Source organism: Bacillus rossius, chromosome 7, assembly GCF_032445375.1.
Source record: "Bacillus rossius redtenbacheri isolate Brsri chromosome 7, Brsri_v3, whole genome shotgun sequence".
NCBI classification, from domain to species: domain Eukaryota; kingdom Metazoa; phylum Arthropoda; class Insecta; order Phasmatodea; family Bacillidae; genus Bacillus; species Bacillus rossius.
The window spans coordinates 68,148,789-68,167,862 of NC_086335.1; the positions used below are offsets into that span (position 1 = coordinate 68,148,789).

Below are 19,074 nucleotides of genomic sequence, written 5' to 3' on the forward strand. Positions count from 1 at the left end.
GCCACCCGCAGACCTTGGCACTAATATAGGCCAAGTCATCGGCGACCATACACACGAAAGACCGGACGAGAAGCCTAAGATGTACATCAAGTTCTGTCCGTGCCCGAACACGCCCGAATATTCACCTTCGGCCAACCTCGGGTTAATTTATAATATATTTATTTCTCTGTTTATTTTAATGTAGCTGTACTAACCTAACTAACCGTCCATAGTGTTTTAAAGTCTTTTAATGTAGCTAACCTAACCGACCACTTTTAATATTTGAATTCATTTTTCCTGCGCAAAAAATAAAACAAATCCCGAGGTTGGCCGAAGGTGAATGTTCGGGCGTGTTCGGGCAGGGACAAGACTTGATGGACATCTTAGGCTTCTCAGACAGGACACTCGACGTTGTGTTTCTGTACCGGCATACAATCACCGACCACACCGCCATTTATGACCGTACACATAAGTAACGTGATCGAAGGTGCGTGACGATAGAATGTTTTGAAATTTTCGATTGCCTAATAGATTATTAACAGTTACAAAAGCCTCAAAGCTTATTTAATGCTGGCATGCTCAACACAATTCCACAACGCTGAATTTTTTTTTGTGGACTAAATGTACCTTTTAATTTCAATTTCTTCAGTTATTATAGAAGCGAACAAGATTGTAACCAAAACCGTAAAAACGAACACTTTGACAAACAATAATATCGAACAAGAATTTATGTTTTTAACTATTTTTATATATCCCATACATTTCATTCCGTCAATATTTCAGTTATTATTTGATAATAAGTATTAATGCTCTCTAGTAACATGGAAAAGAACTCGCTAGTTATATTAGCGCTATCTATCGTGTCGATGTAAAACATTACTTGGGTACGCATTAGGCTGTTTTGAGTTGCCAACCGCTGCCAGTCATTTCAAAACACTCAAGTCGCAATGTAGTTCTAATGTTCTGATATGATGTTAGGACCATAGAGCGTCCAACTCAGATTGCAGAGTGGAAGAAAATGGGCGCTTTTCTCTCTACAACACACTGACTGCTGTAAGCGCTGTTCTTAAGTGTTTGAAACTGAACGTATTGAATATTGATTTTTTATTTATCAAATAAACATTAGATATAAAATTTTCGTATAAATTCGTATCGGTGAATTATTTGTTTTAATTTTTTTAAAAAGGAGATTTAATGCAAATTTATGAGTATGATATGTGTAGGCCTAAAAATTTATAAATTACTAAAACGCATTCCAAAATTGCTTCTAGTGCACTCAGAATTCAAAAGTAGCGCGTCTCCTGAACTTGTTCGTAACGGTAAAATTAAATGCTTCGAAAGACTTGTGCTAACTGTAGAATGAAAAACTGCCTAATTTTCAGACTTTAAATATTTTTTATCTTATCAGTCCTAAAGTACGAGTTGTAATGAAAAATGTTTAATGCCACGTTAACAAGAATCGCCAAGCCATGTTGATGTACCAAATAAAAAAAAAAAACATTGTGTACCGGTATCATTATGCATAGATGTACAAACATGTTCATCAACTCCAACTACACAATAGTTCTACAGAGCCAAAATTTTATTATATTTAGGTTACAACAACCCAAGCTATACTGTATTCAAAGTGTTTCTTAAATACTTAGTTATCTTGCATGTCCATCTCTTCGAATTCCGAATCATCAGGAAATATGACTTGATGTAAGCTTTTGGACATATGCCGTTGCTAAGCACATGTATGTATGTAGAAGAAAACTACAAAAAAAAACAAAAACAAACATTCCCATTGCACAAATCTTTCAATGATAACATCCGGAAATACGTTTACTTACCCAAATCAACATTTTTGTCATGAAAAATAACAGGCTGTTAATACCATACCATTCACAAAAGTATTTTAATTTTGGTATGAATATTTATAAACCATCATTGATTCACTAGCCTTGTGCCCGATGGGGAAGTATTTGATCCTCATTTTTTTATGAATTACCAAAATTGTTGATACAACAGAATTATTACAAACTTACATTCCCTGTTTAACACCATGGGGGATGAATTTTACAAGAATCCCCTCTTAGTAACTCATCTACGTTATTATATAAGGAACTCCTATTCTAGACCCACCGGTCTGTGAGTCAGTGTTAAAAGAGTTTTATTAAGTAGATATTCTGAGAGAAAAAAAAACTCAATGAATTTAAGATTTATTGATATTTATGTAACCTGATTATCATACATTGGTTTCATTTACACTGTAAAAAAGGTTTTCTTTGTGTCTCAATATAAAAAGCTACAGCTCTACGTGTTTGCGACACTATGGCTCGCTGCACAGGGAGATGTCCGCGAGGGAACACGGGCTCGGCAGGACGGGGTTTCCGCTACACCCGGACTGCAGCAGGGGCGCCGGCTCAGTAGCCTGCAACACACGTGACCAGTCGCGGCGAGTGGCGCGCCTCGGAACTCACGCAGGGTGTCCACAAGGAAAAAAAAAATATTTCGTACCAACTTAGGCGAGAAAAAAGTACTAGATTTGAAAAAAAATAGTACTAAATTATATTTTTGTTTAGGTTTTAACAATTTAGGAAGTTATAATGAAATTGCAATGCTCTAACTTGAATATCACACCGCACACACACATACATTCCATAGTTTTTAAAAATAATTACGCTTAATATTAAAACATATTGGAGTTATTGTAATATTATTATATTAAAGAAAAAAGTACTAGATCTGAGCGTAAGTGTACTAGACCACTAAAAAACTTATAAAAGAACTAGATCTAGTAGGAAAGTACTAACTGTGGACACCCTGAACTCACGTGTTCATGTTCAGTTTACAGGTAGTGGGCCGTTCAAGTATTACGTAAGCAGATTTATTACAATTATTTACCCCCCCCCCCCTCCACCTCAATCCCCCTTATCAACAAAAGTCAGCACTTACGTAAACATTGTTATATGCATTTTTCTTTTAATGTATTGTTACTTCTATGCCGCGCGGCCATAGATAAGTGAAAAGAGGGAATATACATATCTCCCCCCACCGCGCCATTTTTAAGTCATGGAGAAACTGGCGAGATCTCGGTGAAAGCAGTGTTGAGATGTTGACAGTGATGGCGCGTTGAGTATGATAGTGTAACTCTCCGAGCTACTTGTTATTGATGCAAGTTTTTTTAATACCAAAATTATTTCCTACAAATCCCCTCGCGAATTATTACACCCAGGCCACTGCACAAACTTTATTTCATTTAATAAAAAAAAATTAAAGTCAATAAAAATGTGCATTGCCATACGTTGTGATGATATGAATACATAACATTTGCAATGTATTAACTCAGTTTTTTTTTAATTTCACTCAACACTTGAGTATTATGCAACAAAAATCAACTGCAAAAGTACCTGAAAAACTGCAAACGTACATAGAATGGTCGCGGGATAAGTACTGTGCCCGGCAGTTATCTTAGCGTCTCTCAGCGCGTTGGTGCGGGGACAGAGGGACCGGAGAAAGAAGAGGGGGTAAGCAGGCGACACGCAGCCGAGAGCCGCGTAGTGGCTGTTAGGAAAATATCGCCCTTCAGTGTATACCCGAAAATGGAAGGCGAAGGTGGCAGCTCGCAGAGGCGCGGTAAAGTGATACATAGCGGAGAGCGGGAAATAATAAAAACCATGATGCAGTGTTGTGATGAAGAGGCGAAAAATAAATGTCTGCTCAGTCAATTATCATGGAAAGAGAACTTCACACTTACATTAAACAAATCATATAATATATATATATATATATATATATATATGAGGTTTTGAAGTTATAATATGCATTCTAAAGTGGAAGTACAATGCAAATTGTATTTACATTTATAATAAATAATCGATTAAAGTTGCATTAAATTATAAAACCACACATACACAAGCATTTTTTAAATGCCATTAACGTTGGGAGTCAGGTATTTCCTAAACGACTGACATGAAGTTAAAGCAGCAAATATAACATAACAAGCTACATGTTTAGTTAAATGTAAATCCAGCGCTAAATGGCACGTTTTAGGTACGGGAACCGAAAAACGATAAGGGCTAGACTGGCTCCTGCGTCATCAACTGTGAGATAGCTTTCGCGCGGAGAGCTACAATTGCGTAATGTTTTGGTCGTTTGCTTTTACTTGTAAGACTTTTTTTAAAAATAACTTTGAGAACACAATGAATTGAGAAGCATAGTTTTAAATTTATTTTACATATTAAGTGACCTAGTTTTCCAAAATAAATCGTGCCTGGTTTTCGCTAGTTACTGAGTTAACAACATTTCAATTAATTTTGGTTGGCATAATAATTTTGGTCGTTTGCTTTTTCTTGTAAGACTTTTTTTAAAAATAACTTGAGAACACAATGAATTGAGAAGCATAGTTTTAAATTTATTTTACATATTAAGTGACCTAGTTTTCCTAAATAAATCGTGCCTGGTTTTCGCTAGTTACTGAATTAACAACATTTCAATTAATTTTGGTTGGCATAATAATTAGCAGACACCGTAAGTATATTTGATGGGACAAAGTAAAACGTTGCAGGTTTAGATAATAGTTTGTTACTTTTCCTGACAGATGAGTACAAATATTCGAGCACAACCACTGCAATTTACACAATGTTACACTTATGAAGTACAAGTACAATTCATAGGATTTCTCACTTTTGGTTTGGTAACCCAGCGCTCTTAGCCAAAAGGCCTTATCGCCCTGGGGCCCCCACGGACGTGGATACAGACTTACGTAGTGTATGAAGTCACGGGCCGAATGTTTTCTGTTCTGCTAGTACAAACCTGGCCGCTGAGCTTGACAATAGGGTATCGCTTCCTCTTCGCCCTCCCCTTTCCCCCAGACAGGACTAGGGAGCTCAGACGCCAAGTTATCTGCCGGGCACATGTTTATTTTTACTTTTACTGTAGGGAAAAATTCAGCAGACATAATTAATTGTGTAATCATCACTGTTATTTCTGACAGCAAAACTTTTCACAAGTCATTTAACTAATTCCCATGCAAACTGGAGACACGAGGTACGAAAATAAATTACACACATATGTACGTAACATGATTATGCTTCGCGAACTCGTTGTGTACATTGGTGACCCGCTAAAACTAAACGAATACGGTTGACTAAATAAATGAGCGTAATAAATGTGAGTTACTGGGAGTTATTGGCAGCAACAGAACCTGTCCCGCTCATTATCTTGACATACACCTCCCTCGCCCCACATCCACCTGTCTGTCCTGGCCGGCATATTTTTCATTGCCTCTATCAGGTTTTAGGCATTTACCTACAGTCAGCACGAAAGTGTCTACGTCTTGAGTGAAGTGTAAGGGTTTCATGCACGTGCTTTAGTATTAGCTGCGGGGACCTCCACTAGCAAGGTACTCAGCGCCGCCATTGGAAGGGGCCGCCTTATCGAGAGACGTCTATCCGATAAAAGAAACGGTCAAGGGGTTACGATAGCACCGTGTACCTCGTGCCAGTGCTAATAAACCACAGCAAGTTTTACCCGTGCATTCATCTCTTAGTAGCATTAAAGGTTAGCGAACACACTACTTTTTGGACGATTATAACACGCTATTTATCAAAACTACGATTTTGAAACATTTTTCACCCACGAGAAGAAACTTCAAAAATTGTGGGTATAGGTTTAAATTTTTATTTTTGAGTTTCAAAATATGAAATAAAAAAATCATCAAGTGTCCAACTTTGAGTCATTGTTGTGCTATTTGGGAGAATGAAAGAAAGAAAGTAAGCTTACAGACAGAGAGATAATTTTATTCTGAAGACATTGGTGTAATAAAAACCTATAGTCATCGCTTTTAATTTCGAGATTTCTTATCCGCCGTTTATGAAAATGTTGGTATATTTCTCGTGCTGCAGCTCGAAGGAACCAGCCGTGGAAGAGTGGGAGGGAAGAGTGGTGGGGGAACACGGCCTCGGAGGGGAGGCAGATTACTTGTGCGTGCGTGTGTGCGTGGAGAGGAAGATAGCGGCCACGTAAACTATACCCTTGTGACTGAAAAGAATTCTCACTTCCCATCCACAGCAGGGAGTTACGAGGTTCGATAACTAGACCGACGATATTCTTTAAATATGTATGGGTATTCGTTTGACCTCATAACGTTGAGTTTCTTTAAAATGCAAATATCTTTAAGCTTACAACAATAGAAAATTTATAATAACATAAAGTACTTGAAGTGTTCAAAAAACACATTGAAGAACTACAAATGGAAGAAAAACCAAGTGAACATAAGAAAACGAGACGCAGCTTGAAGCTTAGTGAACCACGCAAGAAAGGGAGACCAACTGATTTAATCGCGTATAATAAAAATAGGCCAGCTTCATAAATTTACTCGTACTTGTTAGTGAGACAGTTAACTCACCAAAACGTATGAAATAATTTTGCATGAAGAAATGTCAATTTTTAATTTTTTTTTCTCGTGACAACTATAGTTAAGTGGTGCAGTTTTTCTTGTTCGCTCCGATTACGAGTTTGATTCCCCCTCAGGGCAGTGGGATTTGTAACTTCTACTTCAAGACTAACCAGGTTTAGATTCGTGTGTAAGTTATGTTAATTTATTTGTAAACCATACCCTGAAAAAAAATTGCCAGTATGAAACTAAGTACAAATTGCTGTTCTTAAAATTATTTTTTTTAATGTATAGAAAACTGCAGAGACTGGAGAAAGTTGTTCATGCAGCATAAACAGTCATTGTAAATACGGCTGCTAATTAACAGCCTGAAGAGATCTACATAAGTAATACACTAACTATCAATTACAGCCATGGAAATGAGTGATTTATAATTATATTTTAATACTACATTTTATTTCAAATACCAATATTTAAACAATCGAGCTGGATGGCTACGAAGTCAGCTAAGGAATAATTGTACGGAAAACCAAATAATATCACTAGTTACTTGTTTCAAACTTGCGAAATTCGTAAAAACCAGATAAATTATTTATCACATTTAAAGTTTATTGTGATATTGACCTCATTTGGTAAGGAATTCGTTAATTTATTTAGGAAAATAATGGTTGTGTTTCGCAGAACTACTTAGTATGTGAGCTAGCAGAGGCTAAATAAATATCATATAGAAACCGTTAACAATAAGTGAAAATAGCATTTGTTACATAGCATGGTTTTTAAAATTCATTTATAACATTATTGTTTTTATTTATTTAATTTTTACATACGTTGATTTTTATTTTGGTAGTGATTTGAGAAAATCCGAGGAAAGTTCTTATGCACAACAGACGACTGGCTGCAAATGCCGAGCCTTTCCGAAGTTGGCCGATCGGAAGCGCCTACCCCCTAGATTTTTTTTTATTTTTACGCGCGCGATTTTTCTCTCCAGTATAAAAAAAGCCACACAGACTGTTTAGTGTGCGTGCTTTTTACTAAATGTTTCATCATGTACCTATGTTTGTTTTCAGTTGTTACAGTGAGTGTTAAGCTATGAGTAACTGTAAGCAATTTGTATGTGAAGAATGTGGACAAGGGTATGATTATAAGACAAATCTTCGCCAACACGTGCGGACGAAACATCCCGGGAAAGTTGACGACGTATCTTTTTCAGAGAAAAAAAAAATTTGTAAATTTAAGTGCAACAGTTGCGATAAAAAATTTAGTCATTTCCGAAATCTAAGCTTCCATGAACGGAAATATCACACAAATCTTCAGCTACACAAACTGACGAAAAATCCAGGTAAAATTGATGACGTAGCTTCTAACCTGAAAAAAAAAATTTGGAATTCAAGTGCAAAAGTTGCGATAGGCAATATAATCTTTTTCGAAATTTAAGATACTATAAACGGAAATTGTTTCCACTAACAGTTTCAAGTGCTCATTATGTGAGTTCAGACCTAATACGAAAACGTCATTTCTGGATCATCTGGAGTTGGAACACAGTGCTGGTGTCAAGTCCCAAGATCTCGAGTTTTCCTCTTTCGAATATTTTGTGAAATGGAAGCAAAATGTTGAAAAGGAAACATTTTCCAGGTATGTGAAAGAACGTGGTTAAAAACGGTGTGCTGACAATTCTACTAGGCATTATTTTGTATGCCATCGTTCAGGCTATTACATGTGTCAAAGTACAGGTCAGAGGCACCTTAAAACTCAGGGCAGTAATAAAATCAATGGGACATGTCCTGCAAGCATACGAGTAATAGAATATGAAGGTGGAATGTATAAAATTAGTTACATTTCAACACATGTAGGTCATCAAAACGATATAGGCCATCTCAATCTCTCTGATTCGGAAAGATGCGATTTAGCAACAGACCTTGCCAATAAGATTCCATTCCATGCCATTCTAGACAAGATACGCGATTCAGTTTCTGATTCAAAACTAGAAAGAATTCACCTCCTAACCAGAAAAGACCTATATAATATCTAGTAGTGTTATAACCTATGTTCAGATTCTATGAGACACAGATGATGGGACTAGCGTGGAGGCGTGGGTTAACGAGGTAATGGCAAGTGATGTCGTGTGTTTTGTTTTACAAGCCTCAAAATACAGTCACTGAACTGCATCCCGAGTTAAAAAATGATGATTTTGTCTTATTTATTATGAACAATGCTCAGTGTGACTTATTGAAAAAATATGGCAGTGACTGCATTTGTATCGATGGTACCCATGGTCTTAACAATTACGGGTTCGAACTGATTATACTACTCGTTTTAGATGACATGAGGCAAGGTTTTCCTTGCGCATTTCTAATATCGAATAGAACTGATCAACATGTACTATCAATTTTTTTTGAGTACATAAAAAAAGAAGCTGGAATAATATGCCCCAAAGTTTTTATGTCTGACATGGCTGATTCATTCTTCAATACATTGGTTTTACCCATGGAGCCACCGACTGTGAGACTTTACTGCTTTTGGCACGTGGACAGAGCCTGGCGGAAAAATCTGTCAAAAGTTAACGGTAGAGAGAAACAGGTCGAAGTCTACAAACTCTTGCGAACATTGTTGTAAAAACGGGACACTGCTGCATTTGAAATGATGCTCCCTGCTGTAATAAACCGAGTGAATAGAGATTCAGACACAGCTGATTTTGGGGCATATTTCAGTGAGAACTACGTAAAAAATGTTCAGTCATGGGCATATTGTTTCAGGCTGAATAGCGGCATCAATACAAACATGCATATATAACGTATGCATAGAACTTTAAAATACATATATTTGCAAGGAAAGACTGGACGACGTTTGGATAAAGCGATTTTTGCTATTATGAACTTTCTTAGGGACAAGCTATTTCACAGGCTAATTGTTCTAACTAAAGGCAAAGTGACCAGTAAACTTGTTAATATAATAAGTAGGCATAGAGCGAGTCTACTTCTTAACATGGACTTATTATCGAAGAGGACAATGGCTGGAAAGTTTCATCCACATCTGAGGTAAAAAAATTGTATCACGTAAAAGAAAACAGATTGCACTGCCCTTGCAAACTAGTATGAACCGAATGTGCCACATGCATCCATAAATAAGTATACTTGCACGTGTGTGGATTCCACTATCAAATGGAACATGTGCAAGCATATCCACCTGATTTTCAACAGAAAAAAAAACATGAAACAACTGCATCTGAAAATGTTCAAGCCAGTGCTTCCACTAGCGATGGCAATTTATGTACTCATTTAGAAAATGAACTAGAATTTACTGAAAAGGAAGATATAGTTGCTGAACTCAACAAAACAAAATGTAGTACTTTCTTTAATATAAGTGGTGAACAAGTCAAACTTGAAGAATTTATGCACGAGACAATTAAAGGCATCTCCACTCAAAGCGAAGTTGAGGTGCAGTTCGTTCGCAGAATGGATGTCTTTCAAACAGTCAGCAGGCCGTTCCGGGAAGAGAACAACTCAAACGAAATATAGTGCCACAGAGAACACTGTTTTCTACAAAACGAAGAAAATTGAGTCATCGCGCTGGAATCGTGAAACCAAATGAAACAGAAATTCAAGACATTGCAGCCAGTTTCAGGAAGTAGCGGTGCTGCCGCTAGACTCTTGTGTTTTAAGTTACCACTGCAATAGTCGCACTTCTTTATTTCCCTCCTTGTTCTGTGGGTGAGCCTCCCGCGCGCGCCCTGTCAATCAACGTCCCAACCCGTCGCATACTGTCTACAGGTGTAAACGTAACGAAAAAAAAGCGTACCCGCATGTATTCGTTACTATAAAAATTAGTACTCGTTACTATCGTATCGTTACGTTACTCGTTACTTCTGATACCCTCATAACATGCTATGTTGTGTTAGAGCAACGAATCGAGTCGTATTGCGTACGCGTACAGTATGACGTCGCGGCGTCGCAACATTCGTAATTTGTAGAAAACATACTTATACATCACATACCAAACTGCGTGAGGTGCATTTTTTTTTTGGGGGCGACTTGGAAGGGCAGCCCTTCAGGATTTTTCTGGGAATGGTTCGTTTGTACAGCGACTGGAAGGGCAGCCGATCCAATTTCTGAAAACATGTTTCTTTTTATTAAGTGTTTAAATAATCCTGAAAACTTGCCCCTTGGAAGGGCCGCCATTCAGGATTTTTCCGGCAGTAGTGTTTTTGAAAAGGTTGTCTGAATTTTTGCCCCCTGGATGGGCAACCCTTCAGGATTTTTCTGACCGTGGTTAGTTTGTAAAGCGACTGGAAGGGCAGACAGAGTGGGGGGAGGGTTCAGTAACCGCGATACCGCAGCGGCCCCCTCCCCCCCTCTGCACCCGGCGCCCCTGGCGCGGGCCATCCCTGCCACCCGCTTGCTACGCCACTGTTGAAATGTGTCTATTTCAAGAGCGTCGGAACCGGGGGGGGGGGGGGGGGGGGGGGAACAGGGGGGACGTGTCCCCCTGAACATTTTGGGTAGAGGGGACTGTCCACCCCCCCAACTTTCTAGACAGTGATATTTTTATTTTATATTATTATTCTGCCCAACTTTATTTGTAATTTCTTCACTATAAAATTTTATCTTAAGGAAACAGTAATAATTTTAACATCGATGTATCCAATGGATGGATACAAAAACTGCTTGAAAAGCGCTATTTTGCACTTTTGAAATAAAAATTTTCCGGTGGAGGACCCCCGGAGGGGAATGGGTTTACATGACATCAAAGTCATTATTTGTCCCCTCCCCCCCTCCAATTTTATGAACACAGCTACGGCAATGTGGTCTATTTTCGTATTTTCTAATCGTGAATGGTTGCCCCTTGGAAGGGCAGCCCATGAGTGGCGGCCGGGCGGGCGGGGTGCAGTAAGGGTGGCAGCACTGACCTGCGCGCGGGTTGTAGGGCGGCGGGGCGTATCCCTGCTGCGGCGGGCAGACGGCCGGGGCGACCTGGGGCACGGTCACGTTCACCATGGTGGGGCCGCCGCCGCCAGCTGCTGGACAACAAGCGAAAACAAGTTCTCAACGGCCAACCTCTCCATCTCGACATTTCGTGAGCTAAGTCCCGAAGTCGCTCGGCGCCGGACGAACGTGTCCCTTCGAGACGGCCACGCATCGCGTGCCGAGTGCAGACTGTGGTCGCTGGACATTCAAACTTGAATGATCGAAACAGAGGCTGTCTACCGGCGCAGCCTGACCCACAGCTGTAAAGTTTGAGTACATAATCAATAGCTAGAGCCCCTCTTTCTCTCTGGAGCAAGGGCGTCGCCAGCCTATGGATTAGGGGGGGGGGGGGGGAAGTTGTAAAGAAAAGTATGTATTTTTTTTTTGCATTTGGCTACATTTTTTTGAATCTCTAGGGCTCTAGAGGGGGGGCAACAGTCCCCCCTACCCCCCCCCCCTCCCCCGGCGTAGCCCTTGCTCTGGAGGGTTCTCCAGATTCTGAGGCACCGTCGAGTGGAGTGGCGACACCAGGACCAGGGTCGGAGAATGAAAAAACCAAACAACCTGATATTTTTTTTTGTTTAAACCAGGTTTTTTTTGAAGTGAAAACTTCTTTAGCCGCGTTGGGCGATTTTTGGTAGGGGGCAAAACTTAATGGGTTCGCGTCACCGACATGCTAGTGACGTGTTGCGCCAGACTGGCGACGCGCACCGGTCTGTGTAGGCCCTACATGTATACGCGTATATACATGGTATATAAATATACACACACATATATACACATTGTATATACTCCACTGCATCATGTGCGTGTTGTACTCTTTTTCGGATGGGTAAAATCATGTGATTTCGCATCACCGACATGCTGTAGTAGCAGTAAGTAAGTGAAGTTAATTTGACCACGTCAATACATGACCTAGGTCTGACATCAGTGGTAAGTCATAGCTAGGTAATGAATTTTGACATACCACTGACATCTGTTGTGACTAAAAAATGATGTAAGGATAAATTATATCATGCTGACATATTACTGATATAATACCAAAATCATTTACTTACGTACACTTGACCTAGAAATGGTGTCATATTACACATTTAAAAACAAATTTTTACGTTTTCACTTCTGTTGACAGTCCCCATGACTGGCTATTTTTTTTAATTACGCTAGTAAAAAAAACCCTGGTGTAAAGCTTAATAGTGATTTTAGTTAGCATGTTCAAATGAAAGCCGTACATCCTGCTTTCTGCCACTCATGCTGAACCAGAAAAGTTACAACATCGAAGAACTGAAGTCCAGCAAATCCTCACATCTGACTGGAACTTGACCACAGAGAGGGTATTTCCCCGCAGGAGGAGGATTCTCCATGGAATGAGTGTTTCCCACAGAGTAACAGTCGGGGATTTCCTACTGAATACGAATTAACAATTTGATATTTTTTTAAAACTGCGGAGGAGTATTCGGCTGGGCATGAGGCGGACTGCAGGTACAGGGGGACGGGAAACCTTTTCACAGACGAGAGAGCCAAAACCCGAAGTTCCCCGAAGTTCATGCTCGCTTTTCTTTTTACGTATCTTTAACGTAGCTATCCTAACCAAATCAACCGTCCACAATGTTTTAAAGTATTTACATTGTAGCTAACCTAACCTAATTGACCATTAGTATCCTTTTATCAACACCGCCATATTTATTTACAATGAACCAAAACAAAAAACCGAAGATGCACGATCGGGCGCTTGGCTCTCGGTAGCCTACAACTCACGTAGTTTCGGTTCCCTACCACGTTCGTGCAACTTCGGATTTCTCTCAAAAATTGAAATTTTAAAAAAATCGAAGGGTTAGGTTAGGTTAGGTTAGGTCAGGTCAATCACAACATGCTTGAACTTCTGATTTAGCGGCTAAAGCGGCGTTTAATACCAAAAACGCAAAACTTCGGAAATTCTTGCAGGGAACCGAAACTACGTGAGTTGTAGGCTTCCACTTGGCTCTCTCGTCTGTGAAAAGGTTTCCCGATCGGGGACCAGTGGCGGATACAGAAAAAGAAAAATCTCAAGGGGGGGGGGGGGGGGCAGGTCTACCTCTTCCACACACTCCCTTGTTACGTCACCTTGGTTGCTTGGATGCAGCCGGAGATCTATTTCCAAGCTCTATCCGTTTCATTTACGTCTCGCCCGAATATTTGCCGTTGTTGGTGCATAATTGTGTGCTTTATGCAGTTAAAATGGCCAATTGTGCAGTATACAAATGTCAAAATCACTACAGAAAAACTAAAGATTCTAGTCACATGCAAAGCTTAGTAAAACTCTATTCAAACTGTTTCCAAGACATGAAGTGGTTAAAGGTAAGTGTATGAATGTGTATTGTGTAACATCGGCGGCCGGGTGCGCGCCCTCCCCTGGCCAAGAACCATGCTTGGTGCTGGGCTGCCCTGGCGCGCCCTACCATTGTTGTTGACGACCACCACGCGGTCGCTGCGGCAGCAGCAGCGGTAGCAGCACCAGCAGCACAGCAGCAGGGGCAGCACGCCGCCGCACAGCGAGATGGCGATGACGGCGCCCACCCTGCAACAACCGCCACAGCGCTGCCAACGTGACGGCGGTCCCCCCGCTCACTTCTGTTCCTGGGCGGAGCTCTTGCACGGATGGCAGAATGTATCGCGGACTCCCCCATCCAGGGGTGCAACAACAGAGGGGGGGGGGCAAGGGTATTTTGTTCCCCCCCCCCCTGAAACCTTGAAGTGGGGGCAAAGAAAGTGCTGTGTATTCAATATTTAGATAATAAAACTGCTTAAATAGCACCATTTTTCACCTTGAAATACAAGGGAGGACCCCCGTACCCCCCGCTTCAATAGGGGGGATCGATGATTCTTTATGAAAAGGTATATTTCCCCCCCCCCCCTTTTGGAAATTTAATTGTTGCGCCCCTGCCCCCATCCCTTTCCTTTATATATATATGTATATGTATATATATATATATAAAACACAAATATTCCAAACGAGATGGTTTTGGAAACCTGCTACCCGCCCACCCGGGCACACATACGGTGCGCAGAGCTTCAGGAAAAACAACGCGATTTCAAAAACACTCAAGATATCCGAATGGGATCTGCTTACGAAAAGCATTTAAGAGTTCGCTGAGGACCGAAAAGTACTTTTGATAAAAAAAATTTCTTAAATAAAGTACCCGCTAAAAAAATCCTTCTAAATAAATGTGCCCCATAAAAACTCCCTATGTATATTAGTTACCCCTTCATTTAGGGGGGGGGGGGGGAGAGACTCAACTTGCCATCACTGCCCCTAAGATCTGCATTCAACTGTGAGAATGACAGGCGATGCTAGTTCGCTACGCTTGCAACATACAACATGACACAATGTAATAATTAAAATCAACTAAGCAAAAACATTGGTGAGAAAAGTTTCGATATAGTCGAGATAGGCTGCAAAATAATCAACAGCAGGCTACCAGCTCTCTCCACATAATTTTCAAACCGTGCGTCAACCATGATATAAATTACGAGTTTTAATGTGGAGCCGGGGTGGGGTGGGGGATCAATAGGAGCCCTGCCGCATTTATCTGCCTGTCAAGCAAGCAGCTAGCGCGCGTAAACTTCACTATCAAGAACAAGGAAATTCTGACACTTTATCTGAAACTGTAAATGAATCATAATGAAAATGTCGATAAGCCCGACCAGGGAACAGACTTGTCAGCCAGATGAGACAATGAATAACAACCGGTGCAGCTAATCTGCTAACATTTGCCATACCAGAAATATCAGACGGCATACAGGAATAATGATTAATTGAAGTTATACTTCTAATGCGACTTCCAACAAGGTTGGCGTTAAACGTTTAACGCTACCATGGAGAATAACGCTACCATGGAGAATTATTTGCATGCAATTAAAAACTATTTTTTTATGATGCCAAAGAAGTATAACTTCTCACGCGCGTTCTTAAGTCCTAAGTACACGCATCCATTTTTTTATCCACGGAAAGCCTTGGCCTTTTCCTGTTATTAAAAGGTTCGTGGTTAACTAAGGATCATTTTAAAATGACGTGCTTGTTTCTTCTGTCCACTGAACAGAGTATCCTTCCTTAACAGGTCGAGATTATTTTTTGAGGAGATGAATCAAGGGACACTGCTGATACGTGTCACTGGCTTCAGTCACGACTGCGACATTGTCACTGACTCTGGCCCGGCAGCTGTTCAACTGCAGGACGTTAGTGACAAGTGCGCCATCTTGAAAATATCTTCCTGCACTGACTGGCCCGCACAAAGTACAACTGCGATATTTGAAAATATCACCTACGTGACGGAGAAATGAAGATAGCGGTGTCTGTAAATACAGTTTAAAAACGAAAAACAAAAACAGACCCACACATCCGCCCTCACAGTGTATCATTACATAATTTTCGTAATCGTTCACCATTCGGGATATCTTGAGCAGATTACAAATCACGATGTTTTTCTTTTTCCTCAAGCTCAGCGCACCGTGTGTAGTAGGCCAGGGAAGGCACAAATGTGAAGAAACAGGCCCAAAAGATGCCATGTTGTTTCCAACAGTTTTTTTTATAAATATTTAATATTAAAAATGTTCTTTCGTTTAGGCAAATATCACACATTACCATACATTAGGGTCTATTGACAATATAATTGGAATTGTAGTAATGCCCAAACGTTAATGACCTCTTAGGGTAAAACGTTTTAAAAAGAGGGAAAATAAATATTATTTTTTAAAGAAATAGCAGCAGCCAGGTACTATTAATGCATGGCTTTGAATTAAATTATATACTGCGCTTTTAACAAAGTCAATTTTTGAAAATTAAACATCAAATTGTTACGAACTAAAAATACTGTCAAACCCAACCAAGATGGCGTATTTCGACTTTTCATCTTTTCTCATTAAGAACTTTGTCCACTATATTGGAACACGGAAATGATATATGCGAGGTCGTTGGTCGGTAAGCTAGACTTGACAACGGTGTCTTCTCGTCGCGTGGCTCCTACATTCGCGGCAGCCCAAGCACCGCCGTGTGCTGCGGGTTGCGCGCGCTTAAGAGCCCAGGCGCAAGGGAGAGACAAGGGCGAGTAACACACGCGAATTACATGCTCCATCGCCTCTACTGGCAATGCACCAACTGTTATGATGTCTCTTCTTCGCGCTCAGATAAACTTTTTCATCTTTTAAATCCACGAACTTGTAATTTAAATGCACGCAACAAACGACAAATGTTTCTTTCAATTATAATTTTAAGTTGCAAAATGACAATTTTTTTAAAAAGTTTTTAGCAATTTTGACTCACGAAAATACTCTTCGGAGAACATGAAATAACCTGGCTTGCATAAACATACGTAACGCATCTTATATCTATAGTCGAATATGTAGACTGTTCAAATATATATTTTTTCCACACAACAAACGGATTTCTAAGGAAACTGTTACTCAAAGCGGCTGTATCCGTCAAAAATATTTAACTATAAATTGAAATGTAACCAGTCTAATACGAGCACACAGCCAGTAAAATCAAGCAGATTTACAAGCTTCTGTTAATGTACAAACGTTTTGGCTAACAATTTTATATGATACACTTGACGTATCTCTGTCTTTCCCGACCATCTCTCTCGTTAGTGGCTGTTGCACTGAACCTGATGGCCTGAGACTAAGAACGTTGTCACGTGACCATGTAGTCCTAGTCCTGCTCCTGTGCTTGCTAGTTCTGCTGAAGACCCAAGCTAGGCGGGCAGGTGATTTCACAAAAATCTCAGTAGTGCAGACGAAAATTTATACATCCCAAGAAAGTGGCGCGAATTTTTTTTTAACTGAAAAAAAAGTGGTCGAGCGAGCAAAAACTGGTGTTTGTAAGTTTCAGGAAATTGTTTACCGTCAGTAAAATGTATTCCCTCCAATGCTGACCAGTACGAAGCCGAACTGCCCCGTATATACAGATGAATAGATACTCTATTTACATTCCTGTACTAGATTTTTATAAAGTTGGTAACACTCATTTCTCTACCGGAAGTAAAAAAAAAGATGGGGATTCCGCTGCATGTTATCGTTCCACAACAGGAAGTTTGCATTACGCCACACGGAGTAATTTCTATTTTTATATTTCGCGTTAAACTAATGTGTGTTTTTGGCAAAATTACTTAGTGTATCTTTTATTCTTGAAACGCCAACACAATAATTATGTTGAGACAAACCTAATTTAAAATTTCTAAAACCGCCAACACTCCTAATTCGCTAACAAAAAATGAGCTTCCGTAGTTTGGCTTTTATGGTGTACCAAAGAAAACAAAGAAAAAATAATTAAAAATACTTAATTCCTTAAATAACGTTTGTGTTCTAAAACGCTAGCAGCCCTAGTTCTTCGACAACGGCTTATCTGAGAACTAGGCATATTAAACATATAAACTGTGTTAGGATGCAAATATTTTGTTATGAGTCTAATAAAATACAATTGCAGAAACCTTTTAAAATTAAATATTTTTGTAACTATTCCAGCGGTTTATGTGGTACTTCGTAATGTTTATAAGAAAACGAAACTATATAAGTAGCTCCCTGTGACACCGCGGAGGACCTCGGCGACGTATAACAAACAAAAGCCAGTACTAACCCCAGGCCAGCCGCAGCCACCGCCGGAGCCACGTCGCTATAGTCATCAGACATCGCTGTGAGCCGTGGGTCTCTTCTCTCTTGGCAGCCTGATGTCCTCTACTGCGTGATGCGCACCGCCGGAGTAGAGGGAGGGATTGGTCTCGTCGTTGCGCTGCTGCTGGAGGAGGGGTGGATGGCAAATCTGCCTTCCGTCCGCCAATCAGCGCGCGCGCTGTTGCCGCGCCGCGCTCGCTTCCGGCTAGGGATGCAACATCGCTCTTAAAAACATCGATATCACAAACATCGATGTTCAAACGAAAAAAGCATCGATGTCAAAAAACATCGTTCTGACAACCGATACATCGATGTTTTAACCGATGTTTTTAAATATCAGGAAAAACATGCCAAAATGAATTAAACTATAGTATGTAGCCAAAAACCATAACTACTACAGATTCCTGACCACAATATCCACAACCTAATTACAATCGAGTCTCGTGCAGAACAAAAACATGTATTAAAAGCAAATTCTGCTACCAAAAACTTAAAAATCCGCATGAACTACTTGACCAGCTCTCAGTAAACTTCAAAGAGTTGTGGACAAATTTAAATGACTACAACTTCACAACATTAGCAGAAGTGAAGGTAAACATTAAAGGGCATGTCCATAATGTAAATGTATGTAAAGCTGGCCGTCTGTTCGGGGTTTATGTGTGTCAGTGAGGCGGGATGATAAGCGCGACGCTCGCTGGTGCTTCTAGCGCGGTGTCTCCTCTGGACTGGCGCGCAGTCTTCTCCCAGTGCACAGGATAACTGAGAGAACTGAGCGGTGACCGTGACATTATATGGCCGAGAAATGAAGATAAATGTGTACTGCACTGCCCTTAAGTGGTTTCAAGATTCTGTATCGGTTGTTTTATCCCTAATAATTACTCCGAAAACACGCCTTTTAGCCATTTTCACTCTACTAAAAACACATTTTAAAAACTTAATCCGAATTCAAAAGTACCTTTCGGCATTCAGCGAACACTTAAATGCTTTTTGTAAACAGACCCCACTCCGATATCTTGAGTAGTTTTCAAATCACGTTGGTTTTCCTGAAGCTCTGCTCACCATGTGTGCCCCCGGGCAGACTGCAGCCTTAAGACACAGGCTTACTTAAAA

General features: G+C 40.2%; 1 protein-coding gene across 4 annotated transcripts; it reads right to left on the bottom strand.

The window, feature by feature from the left end:
- Positions 1–2,172: 2,172 nt before the first annotated feature.
- On the bottom strand, positions 2,173–18,107 carry LOC134534290 (uncharacterized). 4 transcript variants are annotated; one of them, XM_063372620.1, is made up of 5 exons: positions 17,930–18,107; positions 13,758–13,876; positions 11,262–11,369; positions 4,777–4,866; positions 2,173–2,392 (listed from the first exon to the last, which is right to left on the bottom strand). In XM_063372620.1, the coding sequence occupies exons 1-5, from the start codon at positions 17,980–17,982 to the stop codon at positions 2,385–2,387; spliced, it is 378 nt and encodes a 125-aa protein (XP_063228690.1). In that variant the 5' UTR covers positions 17,983–18,107; the 3' UTR covers positions 2,173–2,384. The 4 variants fall into 4 exon arrangements, with proteins under 4 accessions (XP_063228690.1, XP_063228689.1, XP_063228691.1 ...); XM_063372619.1 differs by having other exon boundaries at positions 11,262–11,372; XM_063372621.1 differs by lacking the exon at positions 4,777–4,866 and having other exon boundaries at positions 11,262–11,372; positions 17,930–18,096.
- Positions 18,108–19,074: the final 967 nt, after the last annotated feature.